Source organism: Cinclus cinclus, chromosome 3, assembly GCF_963662255.1.
Source record: "Cinclus cinclus chromosome 3, bCinCin1.1, whole genome shotgun sequence".
Lineage (NCBI taxonomy): Eukaryota > Metazoa > Chordata > Aves > Passeriformes > Cinclidae > Cinclus > Cinclus cinclus.
Genome location: NC_085048.1, coordinates 39,026,386 through 39,050,190, shown reverse-complemented (window position 1 = coordinate 39,050,190; position 23,805 = coordinate 39,026,386). Strand labels below are relative to the sequence as shown.

Genomic DNA, 23,805 nt, shown 5'->3' with positions numbered 1-23,805 from the left:
GTGTAAGAAAGGCTGATAAAAATAGGGCACAGATGAGGATAAACAGGAATGTAGTAAGAATTTGCACACTTATTGTTTTTATAAAAGATACATTAAAAACTCATATTGATGTGTAAGACTGCAGTCTTTGTATCCTTATTTTTTCCATTCATTCAAGCAAAGACACTTCTCTGATACAGAGACCAAACATTGTTTTTGACCATCCACAGGGATGAAAGGAATAACTAGTGTTACACTTTCACACATGGAACATGTACTTCATGAACACAAGTTCAGAAGTTACACACAAGGAATTTAACAGGGATGGAATGTCTTAGGAGACTAAGCCTGGAAGAGGCACAACACATTTTCATGTGTTCTAGCTGAATAAACCACACATGCAGTTTTATCTACCAGTTTTTCCTAGACTGCTTGCTTACCAGTTGATTACCAAGGAATCAAGTTGCTTGGCAAAAGGAAACAAAAGGAAAAAAAAGAAACAAAAGAAAACAAAGGGAGAACTTCTAACCTTCGCTTCCGAAGAAATACTGACAAATACTAAAATATCTGCTTTTACTGCTAGCTGCTTAAAAAGTCTATGCATCCTTTAACAACCTACTTAGACAGTAGCAGAGATGGCAGGAACTAATCTATACTGATCTCACATTAAGATTTTTTTCCAACTATGATTTAGAAGTCCACCTTGGATCAAGTGCAGTATTTAATACAGAACCATGACTGCAGGGAGACAGAATAATCCAGTAAATATCTCTCTCTGGAACCACTAGTATGATGTTTGAAATATGAATATTTAAGCCTCATGACACTGACGTTCTAATAACAAACATAACTCATAATTATACCATAAATAAAGCTAACAACAGTTTTTTTACTTAAATCTTTGGCTTGCTTTCTACTTGCTAAGGTTCCAACAACAAGCCCTCTACTGCTATATTTCTCTGGCAACATGCTCCATCTTACAGGGTTGTTTACTTTTTCAATTATCAAGGCAAAGAATTCACCTGCTTCCTTGAAGTACAGCCAATGAATCTTTCTTGTAATGGTCAATAATGAAAAGATTCACTTTTCATTTCACGATAAACTAGATATTTATGTCCTTGTCATGACTGGTTCCTGTGGAAAAAAGAAGGGTACTTCACAGGTCATGATGAACAAACCAGAAAAAAATAGTTTCTTTCCTCCACCTTCTTCATGATTCTTTGTTTTCTTCATTTTTAAAAATTTAATCCTTTTTGCATGTCACTGATTAAACTTTACACATTTTTTTAATGCAGCTGACAAATCAAAAATTTCTTATATATAAAAAATGTTTCGTAATCTCACATGCTAATAAAATGCAAAAATCAACATGGAAACAAATCTTATGTCAACTAATAATCATCATCACTAGTTTAGCTTACCTAACAAAGACCTGATTGAGGAGGCTTATAAATTGATCCAATTTCACAGACTACACAGGTTTCCTGATGGGCTTTTTGTTTTTCATTTGTTTTAAGAAACACATCACTATAGTCCTTGTCTATTGTCTTTTCTTAAAATAAGACACATCAAGCCAAAGAGTCTGAAAAAGCAGCAGGAATTTCTGTAGTGGTTGGCATTAACCCGTATCTTAGCACACTGCCACTAATACTACAATTTAGCTTTCTCAGACTGGGTTTGCTAACAGATAAATTTCACCATACTCACTAGAACTAGCCAATTGTGAATTGGCAGCCTAGAAAAATCCAAAGTATGACAGGCAAGAGCTGCAGTCACTTCAGTTTAAATCATATTCAAGCATCACTCCATGTACATATTTTGATGCATTAAAATAACCACCTTAATCTTTATGTGCACTAGGATCACACCACTCAGTGGACACAGGGAATTCAAACTGTGCTCTGCAGACAGTGGCACCTTTTCCAGAGGTTCTCTGAGGGAAGCATTAATTTGTGCTTAGGGCTTCATGGCAGCCCTGCTAGCAAAGGTGCCTTGGGGACATGCTGAATTCATATTGCCATGACATGCACCCGTGTGTGTGCAGAGGCCACACTAGTCACAGGTAAGACAGATAAATCAAATGGTAGCATCCCCCCACAAGCTTTTCTATTATCTGCCCCACTTTGCGCCAGTTTTCTCAAGCTTCCCCAACACCTCTTGCTTTGCTGTTCTTCCTTAAGACTTGGCATGGGGATTTGTCAAAGTCAATGAGCACTTTATTACAGTGAGAGTGCTCAGTAATGAACAATTCAGCAATTTAATGAGATTCTGTAGATCTGTCTCCAGCCTGTCCATCAAGTTTCACTTCTATAAAGCACCCTGACACTAATCCTCTGGCATACCCAATCTTCACCCTGGGCTGAATATTAGATTCTTCCATGGTATATTGCATTACCACTATAACCTTAGCAAAAATGATGAACTTAACTACACTTGAGGCAATATAGCTGGTCTGATTTGATTTTCTTCTATTGGGTTGACTATGAGGGAATTACTTATTTACTAAGATAAAACAAGAAACCAGTTTCTTATTGCCTTCTGAATGCTCAAATTGGTAAATATTTATATGTGTCTTTTAATCCATTCTGGAGACCTGGAATATTTATAAATACATATTTATTCCTAGTTTCACAAACTGAATTAAAAAGATGCATGCATGTTTTGCCTGCAGCAGAAAACTAGTTTAAAAAAATTCTTCAGAACAGCATTAGTAACCTTTAGAGAGGCAATTATGATAACACTTAAATGGACAGTGTGGAGTTTGTTGTCACTCAGAAAGCAGCATATTACCCATTTCTCCCCAGTATGACCCTGCAACAAAAACAGAAGCTTTGTCATATCTGCCCCATGAAGTGTTCATTGACTGGAGTGCACACAATTAAGAAAATTACTTCTGAGTCTGAGTCTTTCTTGTAGAACAGGACAGTTAGACAGGGTTTAAAAACTCTCTCTTCCCAGACATCATTACAGCAGGTTACACAGGCCATATTACTGAGTAAGTATCATGTTATATTTGTATGGCTTCCCACAGAAACTCTCCTAGCAAAAGTATATCCAAGTATGTAGCTAGGAGATTCCACTGGTCCTGCAGAAAAATGATGATGAAACCCAACCAGCCAATTATCCATGCCCCATGCATAAACTTGTACTTGCTTCTGATAAAGGTAGTACGGGCTAGGACTCCAGGGTAGTGTACCTTAAAAACCTAAACCATACACAACCCATCATCATATACAGTGTACTGCAGTTCTGCTGTACAGGCATCCTCCAGAGACCAGGAGACGAGAAAGTCAAACTTCATGTTGGTATTTGCAGAAAATATCATCTTTGTAACATACTCCATACGCTAAAGTCTCAAAATTTTGGAAAAAAAAGTATGCCTGCTACAATACTGAATGGTTATTGTACATCTTCATACTGGTTCTGTGGTTTGAAGAACTTAACCTGACATTTTTGGTTTTTTTAAGAATAAATATTTTATCCTGCATTACATTATTCATTCACAGAACATGAAGCATCCTACTGATGAATATACGCTTTACAATTTGAGAAACTGATGGCATCTAAATGTCGCTATTTCCTTAGAATAATCCAAAAGATAAATAGATAAATGATAAATAGATAAATAATACGGGTTGAAAAATAAGTAACTTTTCTGAATCACAGTCTTCTCTGTTGGACCAATAGAACACTTCCTAAAAGGAATGCACAGGTTTATTTTCAGCAAGTTTCCTTCTATTTTGAAATACACTGAAATACTTTCCTCTCTAAAACATGACAGCAAAAAAGAAACATTAAAACATCTTTAGGTAATCAATATTACAGATGTTTCCTTCCACTCCATAGTAAATTTTTACAGATGTATGATGGGAGCATTTCTAAGGATAGATTTTGGTTTCATTTTTGTGTTTCCCTTAATAGGCTATATGTCTTTCTCACATTAGGTTTTCTCCGAGCCCACACACACTAGAGGTCACAACACAATGCTTTTATCTTGTTCATACTTTGTGGCTAGTGACCTGGTCTTTTTCTAGATCCAGCTTTTTAACAGCAAATGATCTCATGCTTCTCGCCACAAACCTTCCATTAAAGCCTCCACTCATCTTGGAGCAGAACTGCCTGTATGATGATTCTCTCATTTGCTTCAGACAAAGTCAGCTGCAGTGGCCCAAACAAATTCAATGACTATTGAAGTTATACAGCTAAATTTGTCTGAAGTGAATGAGAGAGACTGCAGAAGCAAGTTTGCCACCACACTAATGGCACTAACCTCATCAGAGGCAATTATAATTGAATTGCATGCATCAGCCATCTCTTCCCACCAAAGATGCTGGATCTGGAGGAGAATCTCTGGCTGTATTTAAGTAGCAGAAGTTAAACAGCATGATAAAATTCTCCTTCAAACAAAGTAATTGCATTAACACAACACAACATTTTTAGAATTTCATTTAGAAATTTCCCTCAGTTGTTATTCACAGTTTTTGCTCAAGTGCTTATTCTCCCTCGAGACTGCTCCAGGGTTTCAAAACAACAGATTACTGCTATGGTTTACAGAGTGTCACACATTCTGGGTGTTCACCAATCTCCTTACCTGCCAGATCTGTTCTTCACTGAGTGAAGTGAGTCTATCGCTTTTAAAAACCTCTCGAAGAAGACAGTATGGGAGTGCCAGAACTTCTTCAGGATGACTCTTCAATAACTCAGAGAGATGTTTTACTAAGAAGCCAATGACTGCATTCTCCAACAAAGTGAGGTTGAAAAGATCCGCAAGCTTGTACAGGTCCAAGTAATTAAAACTATTTAATTCCTAAATGGATGAAGCAAACAAAATACACGTCACAAAAATATCCCAAACACGAAACAGAGAATAAAAAAAATCTACAGGTCTCAGATAATAAAAACAGGTTATTCTTTTGGAGCTCTGGAAGGAAGGCAATATAACTTGAAGTTAATTAACACAGCCTCATTCAAAATGCATATGCGTTACCATTGCATAGCAAATATATATGATAGCACTAATTTATATTGCAACTCCTAAGGTTATATATGCATAAAGCATCTTTAAGAAATATGGATTAGCACACAGTATAATAAACCAGCATGATTTGCATTGTACGTCAAGAGCTCACAAGAGCTAACAAGTGGAGTTAATAAATGTGTTTTTTAACTACAATGGTTTGTTACAAAGCATTTGTTTGTTCATTATGTATTGTTTTGATTGAACTAGAGCGCCCATGTAGCACAACTTTTTGTTCTATGAAGCCTCACAAAATATAAGATGCTGAGCTACATTTTATCATGTATGAATTTCCCTTCAATGAAAAAATGAACCTTTTCTTTTCTCCAACCACTGGCATCAAGATATAGTGGATGCTGGCCTCCTTCTCCCTCTCCTTCAAGCAGCTGAAAATCTGAGGAGACAAAAGCTATAGTAGCTCAAGGCAGGAAGCTTTGTTCACCCTGCTAACAGATGACTGATATTTATGGGCTAATGTTTTCAACTTGGCATCCCACATAAATTAGTATCTAGACAACTAACTACTGCTGTTCTAGACCACACAGCTCCCTTCAGGGAATAGGCCAAGAATTCACCTGTATTAGACAAAAGTACCCAGGGCACCAGGGAAATAATCATGTTTACCCGTTTGCTCTGCTCTTGCTGCATGCTCACACCTCTCTTCCTCTCTCCTCCGCAATCCTGGTTTTCATCTTCCAATTTCCCGCACTGCTCCCTATCAGCCGCCTTCTCCTTGACCAGCCCCATGTGTGAGAATGACAAGGAGTCTCGTCAGTCTCACTTTGCTGGTGAGTTAACACAGGGACTGGAGCAAGGAAGAGAAACAGACTAAATTAAGTCAATTTCACTTTCGCTGCTCTGCTGGATGGAATGGCAGCACCAAATGAAACTGACAAGAAATCTTGTAAATGTCAAATGAGCTGCACGGCTGGCAGATAGAGCAGAGCAACAGGGAAGATGGGAAAGTGCGAAGAGGGTTTTTTTTGGAATGTTTTATGGACTACATCTTGAACGTGTGAATTGGGTGCCTGTCCCAATGACTGTGGAGCTGTTTATGCATATGCAACGGAGAGTGGAGAAAGAATTTTTTAACCTGCTTAGACGAGTCAGTACTCGAGGAAGTGGATTCAAATTCCGGTGGAGATTCCTGCTTGTTACATAATCTCCCAGTCTGAACAGTGCACCTTCCCTAGCAGAGTTGTACACTAAAGATAAATCCTATTCATTATCTACTTAAGACTTCTGCATGAGAGTTTCCCACGGTTTTCCTGGAAGAACAAAGGCAAGCTCTTTACATTGTCAGAACAAGCACTAACAGCCATCATCCCAAAAGCCACTGCTATTCTAGTGTCAGCTCCTCCTCACACTAACACAGAGGAGGTAAGGATAAATCTGCAGGTGCAGAAAGAAAAAGAATGAATTTTACATGAGAAGTATCTGGTCTGTGTGCTTGCTTGGTGATTTAGTATCTTCAGATCACAGATGGCACCTCACAACCCCACTCTTGTGATGGCCATGCAATGGTGGCAACAACACACAGGAGCCTAATCAAAGCAAACATCACAGTATTTGACAAGCACCAACCACAGTTTATTGTCCCTGGTTCAGAAAACTATCTTTTCAAAGAGCTCACTGATTGAATAAATTCCAAGTGCCAGAAAGAAATTTAGAAGAGCTTAGTGTGTATTTATTGAGCTCTTTTGTGGTCAATGTCTATGTCTAGGGACACAAATAAAATAAATAAATAAATAAATAGATAATCAAGTACTGTGAGCTGAGGATCAACAGTCCCACTAAGACACAAGACTGATCAAACCACACTTAGTGTCAGTTGAGAAGGAGAGGTGGCTTTTAGCAGACTTCAGAGGAGGAAAATACTGGAGATAACTTAATATAATCCTTGTTTGAGAGAACCAGTAATGAGACACACAAATGTGATCTATCCCTGAAAATCTTCACATTTTCAGTGAAATCTGAATGATACTAGTAAGCCTTCATTTTAGGTTTGGATACTTTTCATGAGCTCCAAACTCCCCTATCCTCCCAAATCAGCAGCAATTGAAGTCGTTTCTATGAAAGCTGTCTTACAGTTGAAGAGGCCAAATGTATATGGATGTAGAAATAAAATGTTATGGATGTATAAACAAAGTCTCACCAGTTATTTATACTGCATGTAATAACTTACTTCAGATGCTTATTTATGTATGTGCATTTGTTTATTTATTTATTTATTATTGGGGGGATTATGTGTTTACTTATTTTCATTGCTAAGTTTCAGATGATTTTTGGCACTTCCTAACATAATGTGTTAGTTACCCGCTGAACTCACAGTCTACTTCTTAATGAATACTGAAAGCATGTTTTGTTAAAACTGACCTTGTCCTGGAATCAGTAATGTTTATTTCTGATTTTGTAAGGTTAGAGTTGATCTACAGATTTGTATTTCACAGACAAATAGGCAAATACTGCATTACGTTTTATAAATGAAAATCAAGATTGTACAGTACTGTACACTACTGTCTCAGTTACGGTCCTAGAGGGCAAAAATGCCACACTGATATTGCTCGATGCATACCCCAGATCACGTAACTTTGCTCTAATAAGTGATAAAACTTTCAAAAATAGTCTAAAATGAAGTATGTAAGTTAGTTGCAAGAAAAAGGCACCTTATCTTCTAGCTTTCAAGAAGTCCTACAGGAAGAACCAAAGTAATCACTGTCAGCTCAGTCTGATTTGAATAGATTTTTCATGCTAAAACCTTAATTGATTTCCAAACTTTGGTAAATGGTGAAATAGGTAACTATACAAGAAATTTAGGTGTGGTCATGAGTAAGAGTACTGAGAGTCTCCTCTTTCTACAGATTTTATTATATTGCCTTTACTGAGCAACTACAAAATTCTGAAGGAGTGTGCAACTTTCATGTAGCACTGTATTGCAGTATACGTTCTTTGAAAACATGCAACACAAACCAGGCTTATGTAAATTTTTGAAACTTTTAACCTCTTTCTTCATCAGCTTTTATGTATATGCCACTTTTCTTTTTGAACTGAAGGATAGAATATGAACACAAGCAGAACTGTCACTAAGAGCTGAAGGTAGTGATCCTATCTCTTCTAATATGATGTATGTTACACTGCTGAAACACATTCAGGCTAAGAAAATATGTAAAAAATTACAGGCACAGCACTTTAAACTAAGTTGAAATAGTTCTGAAATCTCTCAGTAAACTCAAACCAATTTAGTAAATTGGCCAAATTATTTATCTGTGTCTAATTCTAAAATAAGAAACTGCTTTAGATCCTACGCATCCTAGTGTCCATCCCCCCAATGAAGCAAGGGCATCTATTATTCCACACTAAGGGTCTTCTGATTCAGTAGTATCAACCTTTAGATGCCAAACCAATTCAACAATGAGCTGACATTTAAAAGCCGCATAAAAGAAAATATGTTCTCCAAACAAACAATCTGAAAGATGACAATATTAAATATTCAAAATAAATGATGTGACAGTGTGAATATTTTGATACAGAGGAGTATTTTAATATAGAGATATGATAAATTGTCAAACAGGAAAAATAGATATAAACATTGTGTTTAAATTGCTTCCAAAACCATCTTTATTTGTTCATACTTTGAAGAATAATTGCCTTGCACAAGCCACGGAAAAGGATGTAACAGATTGATAAATTAGAGTTAATCATAACCAAGTACACAGCAGACTACAATATACCTCTATTCCTCTGCTCCGTGTTATAAATAGCAGAAAAGCACAAGGAGAACTAAGGGGAAAGAATGCATTTCTTTATGACCTTATTTGAAAGATAAACTCCTTGGGGAAATACAATTTATTCAGATTATCAAGACCCTGCTGTGCAAATCTACAGTCTGGGAGCACACTACGGAGATCAAACAATATTTACTTTATTCTGTTGGGTATAAAAGCTTTTAATGAATGCATAATTAAAACAGCAAAAGTATATACAGCTTTAGAATTCCACTGCCAAGCCAAGCCATTAATATCCAAAGTACCGTAACCAGTTGTAACTCCACCTGCTTCCTATTTAGATTACAATACTGTTATAAATCAAGGTATTAAATGACTAGCCCTGCTGCTGTAGCAGAGAAGAGTTGCATGGTGACACTATTTCCCCCCTTTCTAAAAGGGGTTCAGCCTCTTTAAAGAAAAAAAAACCAACCAGCCAACCAACCAACCAAACAAAAAAAGCCAACCCTAACTCCAAGTGTGAGGTCTCTGAGACAGGGGCATAGCTATTCAAAATCCTTAAGCAGCAGAGGTCTTGACCTTACATCCTCCAGGTTCTCTGCCACATTAAATACTATGAACCAGCTGCACCATTCAGAAAAAACTAACAAACAAACAAACAAACAAACAAAAAACCTCAACAATTAGACAAAAATCATAGCAAAGACTGATCCTGAGTAGATAAGACATAGTAACAAAATGAACAATTGTAATGACAAAAATATATTTACCTGACGACAACAAAAGGAATCAACCCAATTTTAAGACAAAAGAAATCCAGTTGAGCTAGTTCTAGCTGTTTCCTTGTGCATCAAAGGTTTTAGTTCGGCAAAACCTCACACATTTACCCAAGAATTAACAGCTCATACACACACTCAACGGCACAGCGACAGACACAAACATTTCATAATAAGCATAAGTACAAAAAGTATATTTTAGATCTTATTTGAAATTTGCCTCATTTAAACACCAAAGTCATCCAGTTGAGCCATGAAAAGCATTTTGCTGAAGCCTGGTCACAGCGGAACAGCTGGCTCAGAATTTTTCAATGTACAGAACTGATAACACTTATAAGTGCAGACTGCAGATGTGCTTATAGGAAAAGTAAAAGATGGGTTTCTAAGTGACTCTTTTTATACAATTAATTTTTCTGATAGATCACTGCTTTATCACCACTTTCTGTAATTCTTCCTTTTGTTTTCTCCTTCGAGCATGAAAATTAATTTGCATTAATTGCAAATTGCTATTTGCAATAGCTTGCTGCTACTTCAAAGTAGGTCTAGAGCTAAGTAAAAGACCAACAGTATCAAAACATTTCAGCCCTATTATTTTTCCTCAACCCTATGAGAATTTATTTCTCTTCTCACTTATTGTTTCTCCATATCTGCTCAGTTTTCAGGTTTAATCCTGCTGGCTGGTGCTAGTGAGAATCCTCTTTGAAGGCACAGAGCAGGCCTGTGAGCTTCACAAGCACAGAAGAAAGACATGACATTCTCAGATTGCTCATGTGATGACAAAACGTGTGGCCTTCAAAAAAAGAAAGTGAAACATGCCATATGTAAAACTTAAAAAAGCAAACTTTTTCTAGAAACTCAGTCAGATTGATCTACGTTATTAAACAGTACAATTATCTTCAACTGCAAATCCAATTAAATATTTTAGGTGACCCTGATTATAAATACCTTTTATAATCTGCATACACAATTATGTGCATCATTATAAGAAATAAAATTATGAAATATTAAGACTACATAGGTAAATTTTCACGGAATAACTACATGTAAGGTTCTGCAGAGATTTCAATAGCTGTTTTCCCTTGGTTAACAGATGCTGCTATAAGAATTTTTAAAATTATTTTAAGTGTCCCTGGCACAGATATTCCCTAAATGAAAAGATTCACATCTCACCAGCTATTCCTGGCAAGATAACAGTAGCAATATATTGTATCTAACAAACAAAAGTACAGGGAAGAAGGAACAGGGAGATCTTCTAACACTTCACCTGGCACTTTTACATCATTTCACACAGTAGAAACACAAAGTGAGGATTTGACGAGATTTATCAACATTTACCATTTTTGCTAATTATGGGAGCTTGCCTTTTCTTCAAATATGCTGTTAGGAATAACTTTTCTCATACACATTCATATATCCTTTACTCCAGCAGAAATCACAGAATCTACAGGCGGTCTATCATTTTATATTTTTGCTAGCTCTTTGGAATTACTACAGTGTAAGAGGAAAACTGAAAACTACTTGGCTAATGAATCAACAACCAGTATTTTTTTATGCTAAGTATTCTCTCTCTTTTTGTTTTTGTTGCTAATATTGACAAGTACAGAAAGAGCAAGTGTTTTCCCTTAGAAACCAAATGCTTACAGGAGTAGCAGCCAAAATAAATAATTACAAACCAGAAGAAGAAAAATAGGACTGTATGATACTATTACTTCTTTTTGTTACAGGCTCCCATAACAGTTTAAAGCCATGACAATACAGAATTGGAAGTCCATTCCTTTACTATACCACAAGCTCATCAAAACATCTTTAGCATAAATTAAGAAAGATCTATTTTGTTCCCAATTATTATTACAAGAAGGCTCAGCTGATTTTGAGACTCCATGTCTTAATTTCAAGTTTTATTTACTCAAACAGTTTATATACCTTTGTTTTTGTGCCAAAATTATCTTTTAGAATTAACAGTACAATGTTTCTCTTCCTGCTCCCCCTTCCCTCAGAAATTACTCCCCTGATATACTTACAGAAAACAATGATTCCTCTTCAGCCCTCATCTTACTAGACTAAACAAGGAAAGCTCTTCTAATTTCCCCATGTAAAGTAGGTCTTTCTGATCATCTTAGCTGACCTTTTCTACACCTCTCAATGTTTTGATTTCACTTACTCTACTGCATGGACAAGCTCTTCCCAGTACTCCTGATTTTTCAGCAATGTAGTAGCATTAATACTTCCTTAGCTTCATAAATTATCTTGCATGAAATATCTTAAAAGTCAATCTGCCTTTTCCTTGATGCCATCACATTAGTAGCTCAAAGTCATCTTATTATTTAATACATGAAAATTCTCAGTAAACTTGGTCCTCAAGTAAGACACAGCAACGGCCACTCAGTCTGGCAGGCAAGACAATAGTAATATGACATATTACGAATGGGAATTATGATGCAATATATTCTACTAAGGATGCTCAGAAACTATTTTCCAACCACTTCTCCAACTGTGTTCTGTCTTTGAGTAAAAGATTTTTTTGTCCTGTTCCACTCCAGTTACTGGGGGCAAAATTATTTCAATAATTTTTTTAAGACTTGTTTCAAACAGTATCTGGACTAATGGGCTGAGGCCAACAGTATGAGATTCAACAATTCCAAGTGCTGGGTCCTGCACTTTGGTCACACCAATCCCATGCAGCACTACAGCCTGGGGGCTACAAAACTGCCCAGTGAAAGATGCTGGTCAACAGCAGCTGAATGTGAGCCAGTGAGTGCCCAGGTAGGCAAGAAGGCCAGTGGCATCCTGGCCTGTATAAAGAATAGTGTGGCCAGCAGGACTGGGGCAATGGTTGTCCCTCTGTACTCAGCACTGCTGAGAACACAGCTCGAGTGCTGCGCCCAGTTCTGGGCCCCTCACTACAGGGAGAGAACTGGGGGTGTTTAGCCTGGAGAAAAGGAAGCTCGGAGTGACTTTATCGCTTTCTACAACTGCCTGAAAGGAAGGTGTGCTAAGTGGGGGTGGGTCTCTTCTCCCAGTGACAGAAGAGGAAATTTCCTCAAGGTGCACCAGGTGAGGCTGAGGTTGGACACTCGGAAGAATTTTTTTCCTTGAAAGGATGGTTAAACATTGGAACAGGCTGCTCAGGGAAGTGGTGGAATGACCTTCACTGGAAGTGTTCAAGAAGCAACTGGACGTGACAATTGGTGCAATGGTTAGCTGACGTGCTGGTGTTTGGTCAAAGGTTAGGCTCAGTCTTGGAGGTATTTTCCAACCTTAATCATTTTACAATTCTATTTTGTGAAAAGTAGGCAAGTAAATCCTCCTTAACATACTGAAAACCAAAGTAAGTCTCAAATTAGTATTAAGTATGAAAACTTTTAGATACAGAAAATGAAAAATTATTTCTAATTCACAGTAAGTTCAAGTACAATTTTTATTCTTAATTCATACCTCCATTACCAGCATGGAGGACAGAGGGAGAGGGAAAATAATTAAGAATCACCATTCCTGATATATCTGTTAATAGAAGTATTAGTGCACCTGACAGTTTCTCTTTCCAATGCCTTTTTAAAAATAACTTGCTATTTTGCCAACATTTAGTAAGTCAAGCAGAAGTTTTTCAGCTTCAAGATGAATCTCTTGAAATCCCTTGAAAAGATCCCTAAAAGCATATTATGCATTATTAAGAATGATCCTGACAGGAAAAGATCATTGCTCTTCCATATTAAAAATAATTCAGAATGGAAATAGATCATGGGAGTTGCCATTCCTGTGAATAACTTCCACTGACACCACTAATTAAACCTCTTAAAAAGTTATTTGGATATGCTCAGTAAAAACTTGTTTGAGCTTTTCAGTCCAAAATATCATCATATTTTAGCTACACTGCCCATAATCTATTCCACAGGCAAACAAGATTATGTCTGCATCATTGTGCACTGTGGGCCTGATCACAAAGATAAAATTCAATAGCCAAAAGTCTGTTTTTGCTGTGCTGCTTGGGATCCACTTTTGAGACCCAGCAAATCAGAAAAAGACATTGTTACTTTCAGATGCAGAAGCATGAAAAAAACCCAGACCAAAGAACATGAGAGCAGATCCAGACAAGAGCCCCAGAGATTACAAGAGGCAAACAGTACTGGAGTATAGCAGAAGATTTAGAATCACAATTCAGAGAAGATGTGGCTTCTCAGGGAGGCTGAGTGACTGTTCCTCCAACTACTCTGCATAAATGTAAGTGAAAAATGATGAAGACTGTAAAAAGCATCATCATCACTAACTAAAAAAAGGAAGGCAACATTCACAACTCAAAGACATTACACTAAATAAAAACCAGGGAGCATATTTAAAATTATCAATATAATAATGTTAACTCTCTAGGAATAAATAAGAACAAGGATGTTTATGCGCAAAGAACATATAATATGATTCAAACAATGGTTCAATAATGGTTTAATGACATTTTATCTCTGGAACATTTCATTGATGTATACATGTGCTCTGTATTAAGCCCAGCAAGGGGCTACTTCTCTTAAAAACATGATTCAGGGAACAGCCTGTCACCAAATGCTTGAGAATTACAAAGCTACCAGACACATCTAAAAATTAAGAATTGGAAAAGGGTAGCTGTAGTGAGCTGGTCACCTAATAACATCAGAGAATGAAACAAATTGCCTAAAATATCTGGAAAACAGAAAAATTCAAGTCTCAGAAATGTTTGCAGAAGAACACAAGGCAACAAAACTTTCTTAGAATTTTAAGGCAATATGAGATACTACATCTACTGAAATGCTGGATCCAGTGCAGGATAACTCAATAACAAGCATAACTTTGATAGAAAAAAATCCACAAGGAATCAGTTTTGGTCCAATACTGTTAACAGTTTAATTGAAGTAGAGAATGGTAAGTTTTATCTGCAGAGTCTGCAGAAGACTCTGCAAGGACAGCATGCATACTGTCAGGCTTAACTGGTTAGGCTAAAAAAAAAAAAAAAAACAAGAGAAAGAAAAGAAAAAGAAAAGAATAAAAATAGTGTGGGTATGTCTATATCTATTTGGGAACCAGTAACATAATATAGAAAATATACCAGGCTCTATTTGGAACAACACTGGCAAGCCATCAGGAGGCACTAAGAAGCAATCACAAATAGCAACATCAGATCATAGAACAGAGCTGTGGACAAACAAAAAAAAAAAAAAACAAAACCAAAACCTCACCTCATGAAATGCACACCCAGTACTGCACTACTGCCCAATAAAAGAAACAAGCCCTCTTGCTGCTTGAACATTACATTTTAAATCTACTCTTCAATTATTGGTCCCAGTTCTGAAGCCCAAACTTTAAGGATACTTAAAAACTACAGGTTGGAAAACCAACCTTGCAAGATTTCAGGTGCTCAACTTGTTTTTTTAAAGAAAGACTCCTGGAGGATTTGATCATGAGCAAAGGTATTTATAAAACGGAGAGAATAAATGAAAGGAAAAATAGCTCTGACTAAATTTTCAGAAAATAGCTTCTGGTGCACGAATGCAAGATCAGAGTTGCCCTGGACAACGAACTAGAAAGTACAGGACAGTCTGCATTGGCTTCATGGGATTATGTACATTTTGCAGCTCTGCATTAAAAAAAAAAAGGACTGCAATAAAACAAGGTTTTTTGACAACTGTCTGTACAGGTAAAGAAGGAAATATTTGTGCAATTTGACTGCTGGGGTTATTATGGTTTCTAATTCCTCTCAAAAGCAAGAGACTTGTTGCAGCTGCAGGAAGATAGGAGAGTACTGAGCAGTTAAAAGAACCCAACTGTAAGTATGTGAGTGATAAAAAGGCAACATTTCCATTTTATTTGGAAAACTGTTATTTGTTCAGGTATCTCTGTGCTCCTGCAATATCTGACCTCAGCTCAAAAATCACTAAGGATTTTATTTTTGTTGCTCATAGCACTAAACCAAGGCAAATTCTCATTTTACAGAGGGAAAAAAGGAACCCACTCCAATGCTCTAGTAGTTAGATAATTCCTGTCTTCACCAAATTTAATGGAATTTTTAAGTTATGTATACGGTTCAATATAGCAAAATGTCTGCAATGTGTATTGTACAGGCATTATTCTCCAGTAAAATAATACTCTCTACAACTCTCTTTCCCCAGATTTATGCAGTGAAAAGAAACATCTCTTTTTCCAACAATCAGGAGCTGTGTTATTAGTAGGTTTACAGTGACAATCAGAACTGATTTCAGGAGATAAACATAAATTAAAAGGAATAGTGGTAGTCCATAAATAGGCAGGAAAGTAAAAGAACTGGAAGAACCACTGAATTTAAAAAAAAAAATCAGTACATGTGAAGATCAAGAGGAGTTTGCTTGGATTTCACAGAATCACAGCATTAACTAGGCTGGAAAAGATCTTTGATATCAAGTCCAACCTATGAACTAACACCACACTGTCAACTACATCAAGGCACTAAGTGTCACATCCACTCCTTTTTAAACACTTCCAGGGACAGTGATTCCACTACCTCCCTGGGCAGCACGTTCCAACAGCAAATCACTCTGAAGCATTTTTTCCTAATGTCCTGCCTAAACTTCCTCTGGCACAATTAAGACTGTGCTCTCTTGTCCTGTTGCTGGTGGACTGTGAACAGAGATGGATCCCCAGCAGGCTACAGCATCCTTTCAGGGAGCTGTAGAGAGTGATAAGGGCTTTCCTGAGCCTCCTTTCCCCCCCCAGGCTAAGCATATTTTAAGCATTATTGACTAGGGATTTACCTTTCATTCTTTCAGTCAGAAATTATAAATCTGACTTTCAAAACTAGAAAACCTGGAAAGGGTGAAAACCAAATGCAAAAAACAGGTCTTGACTCAACATCCACTTTGGTTTCCTACATCTGACCTTCAGTAGGGCCAAACAAATCACAAGTACTCCCAAAATTAATACATGTGAATGTTTACACTGCTGAAGGTGCCAAGCACCAGCAGGAATGCATGAGACTTCAAAGATCATGATGACTCTCGTCCATTTGTTTCTAGCAGTTCTTACCAAGAATAAAAAATAATTCAACCCCTCACTTCCAAATCTCAAACAGCTTACAGTCAGAGAGAAGAGGAAGAGGACAACATTTAATCAATGCACCATATATTTAAGACAACCAAATGATGAAATTCTCACCGACTTCAAGATTTCACCTTAAAGGCACCACCTTTGAAAGCTGAATAGACCATTGTAGGCCCAGTTTCTAAGTATTTACAACTATAGTTACATCCCAGGATCTCAATCCTGTAGAGTTTAAAGGCACCTCTCCAGCATTTCCCTTTAAACATAATAGAATCAAGTGAAGCAATGCTCTGTGGAGAAGGACATGGGAGTCCTGGTGGACAACAAGCTGTCCATGAGTCAGCAGTGTATCCTGATGGCCAAAAAGGCAAATGTTGTCCTGGGGTACTTTAGGAAGAGCACTGCCAGCAGGTTGAGGGAGGTGATCCTGCCCCTCTAGTCTACCCTGGTCAGGCCACATCTGGAGTGCTGTGTCCAGTTCTGGGCTCCTCAGGAAGAGAGAGACATGGAACTCTTGGAGTGGGTGCAGCAAAGGGCTACAAAGATATTTAGGGGACTGAAGCATCTCTGTTATAACGAATGTCTGAGGGAACTGGGCTGCTCACCCTGAAGGAGAGATGACTGAGAGGGGACCTCAACAATATATCTGAAGGGATGGTACCAAGAGGCTGGAGCCAGACTCTTCCTGGTGGTGCCAAGCAATAGGAAAACAGGCAACAGACACTAACTGATACACAAGAAATTCCACCTGAATATGAGGAAGAACTTCTGTACAGTGCAGGTGACTGAGCACTGGGAACAGGTTGCTCAGAGAGGTTGTGGAGTCTCCCTCACTGGAAATATTTGAGAATTGTCTGGACATAATCCTGTGCCCTATGCTGTAGGATGACCCAGCTTGAGCAGGAAGGTTGGACCAGACAACCCACCATGTTACCTTCCAAGATGACCCATTCTATGACACTCTTTCACAGAACATTGAAAGGGCATTTAAAGATGTGACATAGCTGATTGCTTCAAAAGAAAGTAATTCTGCAGAACAGTGACTGCTTTCAAAAATTAACTACAGCTTACTGAAAAAGTTCTTAACCAATGATTGTTCTATACAATGTTATAAAAGTTAGTAATTTTCAAATACAAATTTCAGGAATAAATGTTGCTAAAACATTCAAATTTCAATGATTTCAACCACATTTATAAGCAAAACACTATCAACTGCTTATAAAAGGCTACATATGCCTAATATTGTTTGTTTTCCCCTACCTCAAAATACCCACCACACACACACACACACACACACTGATCATTTTTGTTACTTGGTTTGGTCTTTTTCAAGAAATTCTTTAACCTGTTCAAGTTTTGGTCCAGGGCTGAGTGGTGCTACGTAGTCCAGAACTTGATTAGGAATACATGGAAATTATGACTCACAATAGTACCTAGGATAGTCAAAAAATTTCAAGTGTTTGGTTATAGTAAACTTTCAATAACAGTCTTGGGGCTCCTAGACATGACCATTGCATAAAAGCACTTCCTGTATTCTTCAGTTCCCCATGAAGATGGTAATGCTGCAAATATGAGTAAAAATACTAAGAGGCAGGCAAACCCAAATACAAATACATATAGACAGTGATTTGGGGAATGGCGTGTGACAGCAGGCCTATCCCCCTGGTGTTTTTCATGTCCACAACATGCCATCCTAAGTCAGTTGGATTTTTAATCCTAGTGACCACTGGCAACTGAACATACCTGAGGTTACTACAATACCTTCCAATGATAATCAGGTGTGCTGAAATGCTATAGAAACTCAAGGCCCTTTACATATCTATTTAGAATAGACAGTGCTTCCAAATAACAAAGAAAAAACACTGAAATGGAATTTAGAAAAAAATTCCACTATATAGCTTTGAAAACTTCCACTACAAAGGTCAAAGTGTTTACAGGACAAGTTCAGCCAATATATCACTAGCCCTTTAATCCAGAGAGCATAACAGCTCCCATAAAAATTACTATAGAAAGAACTCCATGTGTTACCAGTTCAGCTCCTACTGAACTGCAAATAAAAGTCCTGGTTTAAGATCTAATGATGCCTATACAGCTAGACACAGTCTGTGACAGAAATCACAAATTCTGTTAAACTTTTTAAATAGACAGGAAATTTAGCAACAACTTCCTCCAAATTAATAAACAGATGTTTGAATATATTACAGAAGAAAACAGGTGAATGAAGTTCCAGGCATTTCTCATGTTTTTCATGTTTGAAATAACACACTTGCAGGACGTTATCAATGGTTGTTGATGCCACTAATCTTTAGGCTTGGATCTTTAACTTTTAGAATGAGTGAGAAGAATGAAGACAATTTATAAATTTTAAAGCTCTGATTACATATTGGCTGAAGATTCAGTAAGTCATTACAGCATGTATACATTCATATTCATTCTGGTTTCAAGACCTATTCAATAGCTTGGACAGAAAGGGTGTCTTTATTCTAAGTAGAGTTAGTCTACATCACTATTCTGAAGCAAAATATGAATTCTACTCATGCGGTTCTGCAAACAAAATACCATAAATAATGGGAAGTGCTAAAATGCTGTTTCACTGACTGCTACAGGAGACCTACTGGAAAACATCAGCCTTACATGGAACTTGCTTCTTTCTTTGTGGTCCCCTATAGACATAAACGGTTTAACACTAGTTAACAGTAGTAAAAAAGAAATGATAATCTGGAATACTTCAATTTCTGAAGCTACTTATGTATAACTTGGGCTTAGGTCATTTTCTTTACAAATTTTTCTTTTTAACTATCACAATTAGTTGAGTATTTTGTGAGCAGTTCAGGTAGGTGGATCACACAGTAATGATTAAGCCATCAGAAAAACATAAAAATAGTGGGGAAGGGTATCAACTGCCAAATACACAGGTTTGCATCAAGTCTGGATTTCTTTTGCCTTTCATGAGAGATGGTCTACAAAAAAGAATAAAATGCAAATACTGCAAAACTGGAGAATGTATCTACTTGGATCCGCAATACTTGAGTCCATCTTCACCGTTAAATAAACAAGGTTTTGAAAGTCTCTTCTACTAAGCTGACCGAAAAAGTAAAATAAAATTTACAATGTCTTTTTGACATCTTTTAAAGACAGAGAAGACTCAATTATTCAGTATTTTCCTTAGTCTAATACTTCAGGTACTAAGTTGCCTCCTGAAATTCCATTAAATAATACATTTTCTCAATCATTTCCTTAAGAAAGATTGTGATACTGTATTTAGAATTTGAAATTGACCCCTAATAAATAAAAATAAAATAATAATTTTATTATTATAAAATAATAATAGTGTATCTAAAAATACAAAGTAGACAAGAGATAAAAGATATTTACCTCGTAATGAAGAATGCAAAAAATCAGTTCTATTTTGGGTAAGCGAGTATAGAGGAAAGAAAAGCTGAACAATTGGCTCTCTACCACAGTGATACTTCTGAGATAAAATCAGATTGTAACTCGCTTCAAGCCCAATGTTCTCTTCAGGTTCATGGGTAACAAATGATTTATAGTCATCATTTCGTACTTAGCATACTGGCTTTTCCCATATTGTAAATACTTCATAATCAAAGGATTTTCTTGTTTTAGAAATACCTTTGCTAAAATAGCTTAACACAACTCAAAGTGCTTTAGATGAAAGCAAATTTAAGTAAATTTTTCCCTGCTTCTTTCCAGGAGGTAAAAAATCCTTCTCTGTGTGTGGTGGCTATATTCCTCTTCTTTCACATTAGAGCTGTAAGTCTCCTCTTTCAGGTCACGTCTTCCACATAAAAGTGCTAAACTAATGCCGCTTAATGACAAATTAATGTCCATGAATAAAAAATACACCTCTAATAGCATAGAGTAATTTGCCATTACAATATCATCATTGGACATGCCCCTGGTTTAATACGATGTATTTAATTCATAACTTAATGAGTGATATATAAAAAGAGAGAGATGAACCCTGCAATTACATTTATGTGAGTCTGTCACCTTATTTGTAAAACCTTAGAGTCATTTACATTCAAATTAGAACAAATGAGTGATTTCACAAAGTGCAGTGATAAATGACCATTGCTGCACAAGACAGAACTGTATTTCCTGTGAAAACATTAACAGTTTCCTATTATTTGTTAAAAATTACAATGCATATTGCCCAGTGTTGTGTGAATAATGACTTTTTTACTGATTAGGTCAGAAGACTAATACGGAGCAAAAATAAATAATTTTTCTTTTCATTTTTTCTGATTTTAGCTGGAATTTCTCTGCTCAAACTGTTGCAGACTCACACTGCCACCTGCTGCCCAGACCCGGGGAGGAAGGGCTCCGACTGCCTCATTTCAAGTTCAGTTCAGCCATTCTACCTTCTGAGCATCATTTCTTGCAATAAACAAAATTTTCCTCCAGATTTCTAAGTGGACACGTCGCTGAAAACACAAGCAGATAAAGACAGCTGCACCACTCAGTTACAAATACTTCCATTTTGGGGGCTCATGCATCCAAACCACCTCAACTCATAAGGAGAATTTAAAGCAAATTACACTGGGGACCGGGATGGACAGGGAGAACATAAAACATCAGTATTGATCAGATGGTAATAAAACCAAAGAAGAATTTTGTACTCTAAGCATTCCAGCATCCATCAGCTCCTGTTTGCAGCTTTATAAAAATATTGGAAAGATTCCAGGAGCAAAAATCTTTCAGGGATTGATGGACAGAAAGGTCATCTAAGGAGTTCACATTGGGTAGAAATGACAACATGAGCAGGGCAGGGAGGGAAATTGTGAAGCAACAGAGTTTCCCTGTTCCTATTTAAAACACATACCAAAGCTTCTTGCTCTTCCTGAGAGAATCTACAGAGAGATGCCAGATTCTACACTAACTGCCTCTTGTGACCTCTCCTGTAACTTTGCTGCAGAGGACTGGCAATGTGTATCCACACAATTACCTACACAGCTTGGGACCAATAGTTAACCTTGCCAGCAAAAGTTAACCTAGATGTTGCAGCAGCATTTTTTTTTTTACACATCCATCATCAGTTTCAATTCACACTGCAGATAAACAGCAGCAAGTGGATTACAGTAAGAACGGGGTTCAAAGTGACTGGGTATTGCCACTTTGGTGTATTTTCACCTTCCTCACTGACACCAACTGAAAAATGGAGAAAAATATTTTTTTTCCCCGAGTCCCATTTTAAGTTGGAATCCTCACTAATGCAACCACATTTCATAGATATAAATTATTATCTCTGTAATGTATCAGTATACTGAAGAGATAACAGAAAAAAATTCCCAAAGTTATTTTTGAACTTTGTCCAAGAACTTTTCTAATGACTATCAACAGCTCAATGACAGCAGCTGACAAAACTTGCTCCTTCAAAAAATAGCAGGCTAGCACAGCAACAACTGGCTGCGTAACACTTAAAACTAGAAAAATGTAAGAAGTTGTTTTCATCTACTTTGTATTCTTATCAGGGGAAGGTTATTTCACCACAGGATGAAGTTGGTTGACTTAAGCTTGCTGGTGATGACTAATTCTGGGGGACTGAGGGGAGTGTGCAGAGTGTGCATGCATTCACTTAGATTAAAAACTCAGTATTAGTTAAAAAAAAAGCAAGCCTTGGTTGTTAGATGACCTTTAGATTTTCTTTCCAGCAGTTTAATTCGCTCTGTATGAAAAACCCAGGAGCTAAAATCCCAACTGATCTGGGGCTTCTAGCAATACAAAGGTGATGCTCTCAATCTCTGGTGTACGAATTAATTCATCTCTGAAGGAGTTTATCTTAGTGAAAGTTGGGATTGTCATTGGCACCACTCCAAATGGAGAAGTTGGGTTTAAGAACAATAAATAGCTTTGAAGCTCTGGCCTACCCACATATATAAACCATGTACACTTCCTTTTAATTCCACAATTCCACATGCAAATTCATTTGTAGCTTTTTCCATTTAAAAACAGTAACATATTTCAATCTACAACACATTCAAATAGTTTAAAATTAGAAGAAGAAAATATTTATATCATTAGGCATTTATACACCCGGGGAAAAAATTATTTTTTTAAGCCTAAATTTACCATTACAGTAGAAGGTTAAAAATCAAATACCTCTACCCAAGACATTTTGCCTGCTTCAATTATTACCATGAATTATTCCAGGAGGATTTGTGAGTTGATTAATCTTATTTTTGTATTCCAGGTCTCATCCTCCTCACTCTCTGCTTTTGTATACAAGAATCCAGAGCAGGACAGTACAGAGTTAATTCCAAGAAAATTCCAGATGTCTGGTGTTGTACAATGCTGTGCTTAGGCTTATTTTAGTCATTCACCCCTAAAATGTTATTTTCTTTTTTTCTTAAATTAGCTGTCTATAAGGATGGTATGACTGACATCAGTAGCAAGCAAGCAGATACACCTGTAGCTGAGTACCATTTAAAGCAACCAAGTTCCTAAAAAATAATCTGATACATCTACCACTTAGCAGGGAACAAAATGCACTTAAAACTAATGGGAAAATTGGCATCAAACTTTCAAGTTCGTTTGACACAAAAACATTTAGGATCCCAAGAAGAATTTTTACAAGTCAGAGTAACTTCAGTGGTAATCAGGATCATCACTGCTCATGTCTACCATACCTGCTGCTCCTAGGAACTGTGAGAATAAAAAATCATCTCCAGCATTAAGTCCAAGCACAGTCACTTCCAATAGGTCTGTACTGAAACTATGCCACTGTCGAACCAATACACATAACATAAACAATGTCCCAGACTCTGTCCAGTGTGTAAACTTCATTTGTTCTTCACAAAAAGTGTCTAATCTGGCATCAGAAAATTAAAGGGATAAATGTTATCTAACAGTCATGGCACGTTCTGCCTCCCAGAAATGAGTGCTTTGCTTTTGGACTGTTATACAACTTCTAAACTCCTTGCCCACAACTATCAAACCTTGAATGTAAATCAGGATGTACCTAGAACTCCACTGGAAAAAAAAAAAAAAAAGTACTATAGAATACACAGAAAAATCACTTAGCTTTAAGATTTCAATTATGGACAGTGCAATATCCCAGAACCCTGAATACCAGTGGAAATCAACCTCTGCTTTAAAAACCAATTACTACCCACACAATACTGAGCTGATGTTGATCAGTAGAAGGAAATTCCATTAAAAACTTATATTCTCAGTAGCATTCCCTCCTTATTAAGACTCTTTGATTGTTGAAATAATTTGCAGTTTGTGGCTCTCTGGTACTGAATACACAAAC

General features: G+C 37.0%; 1 protein-coding gene across 7 annotated transcripts in view; it reads right to left on the bottom strand.

Annotated features, from left to right (window-relative positions):
• The window catches only part of KLHL32 (kelch like family member 32), a 94,141-nt gene that overhangs the window by 34,105 nt on the left and 36,231 nt on the right, over nt 1–23,805 (bottom strand). For 5 of the 7 annotated variants that reach the window (XM_062488684.1, XM_062488690.1, XM_062488686.1 and 2 more), the window contains one exon: nt 4,571–4,786. The exons of the other annotated variants lie outside the window; for them this stretch is intronic. In XM_062488684.1, the coding sequence (XP_062344668.1) occupies nt 4,571–4,786 (216 nt within the window). The remainder of the gene's footprint in view (nt 1–4,570; nt 4,787–23,805) is intronic. 7 annotated transcript variants of the gene reach the window in all.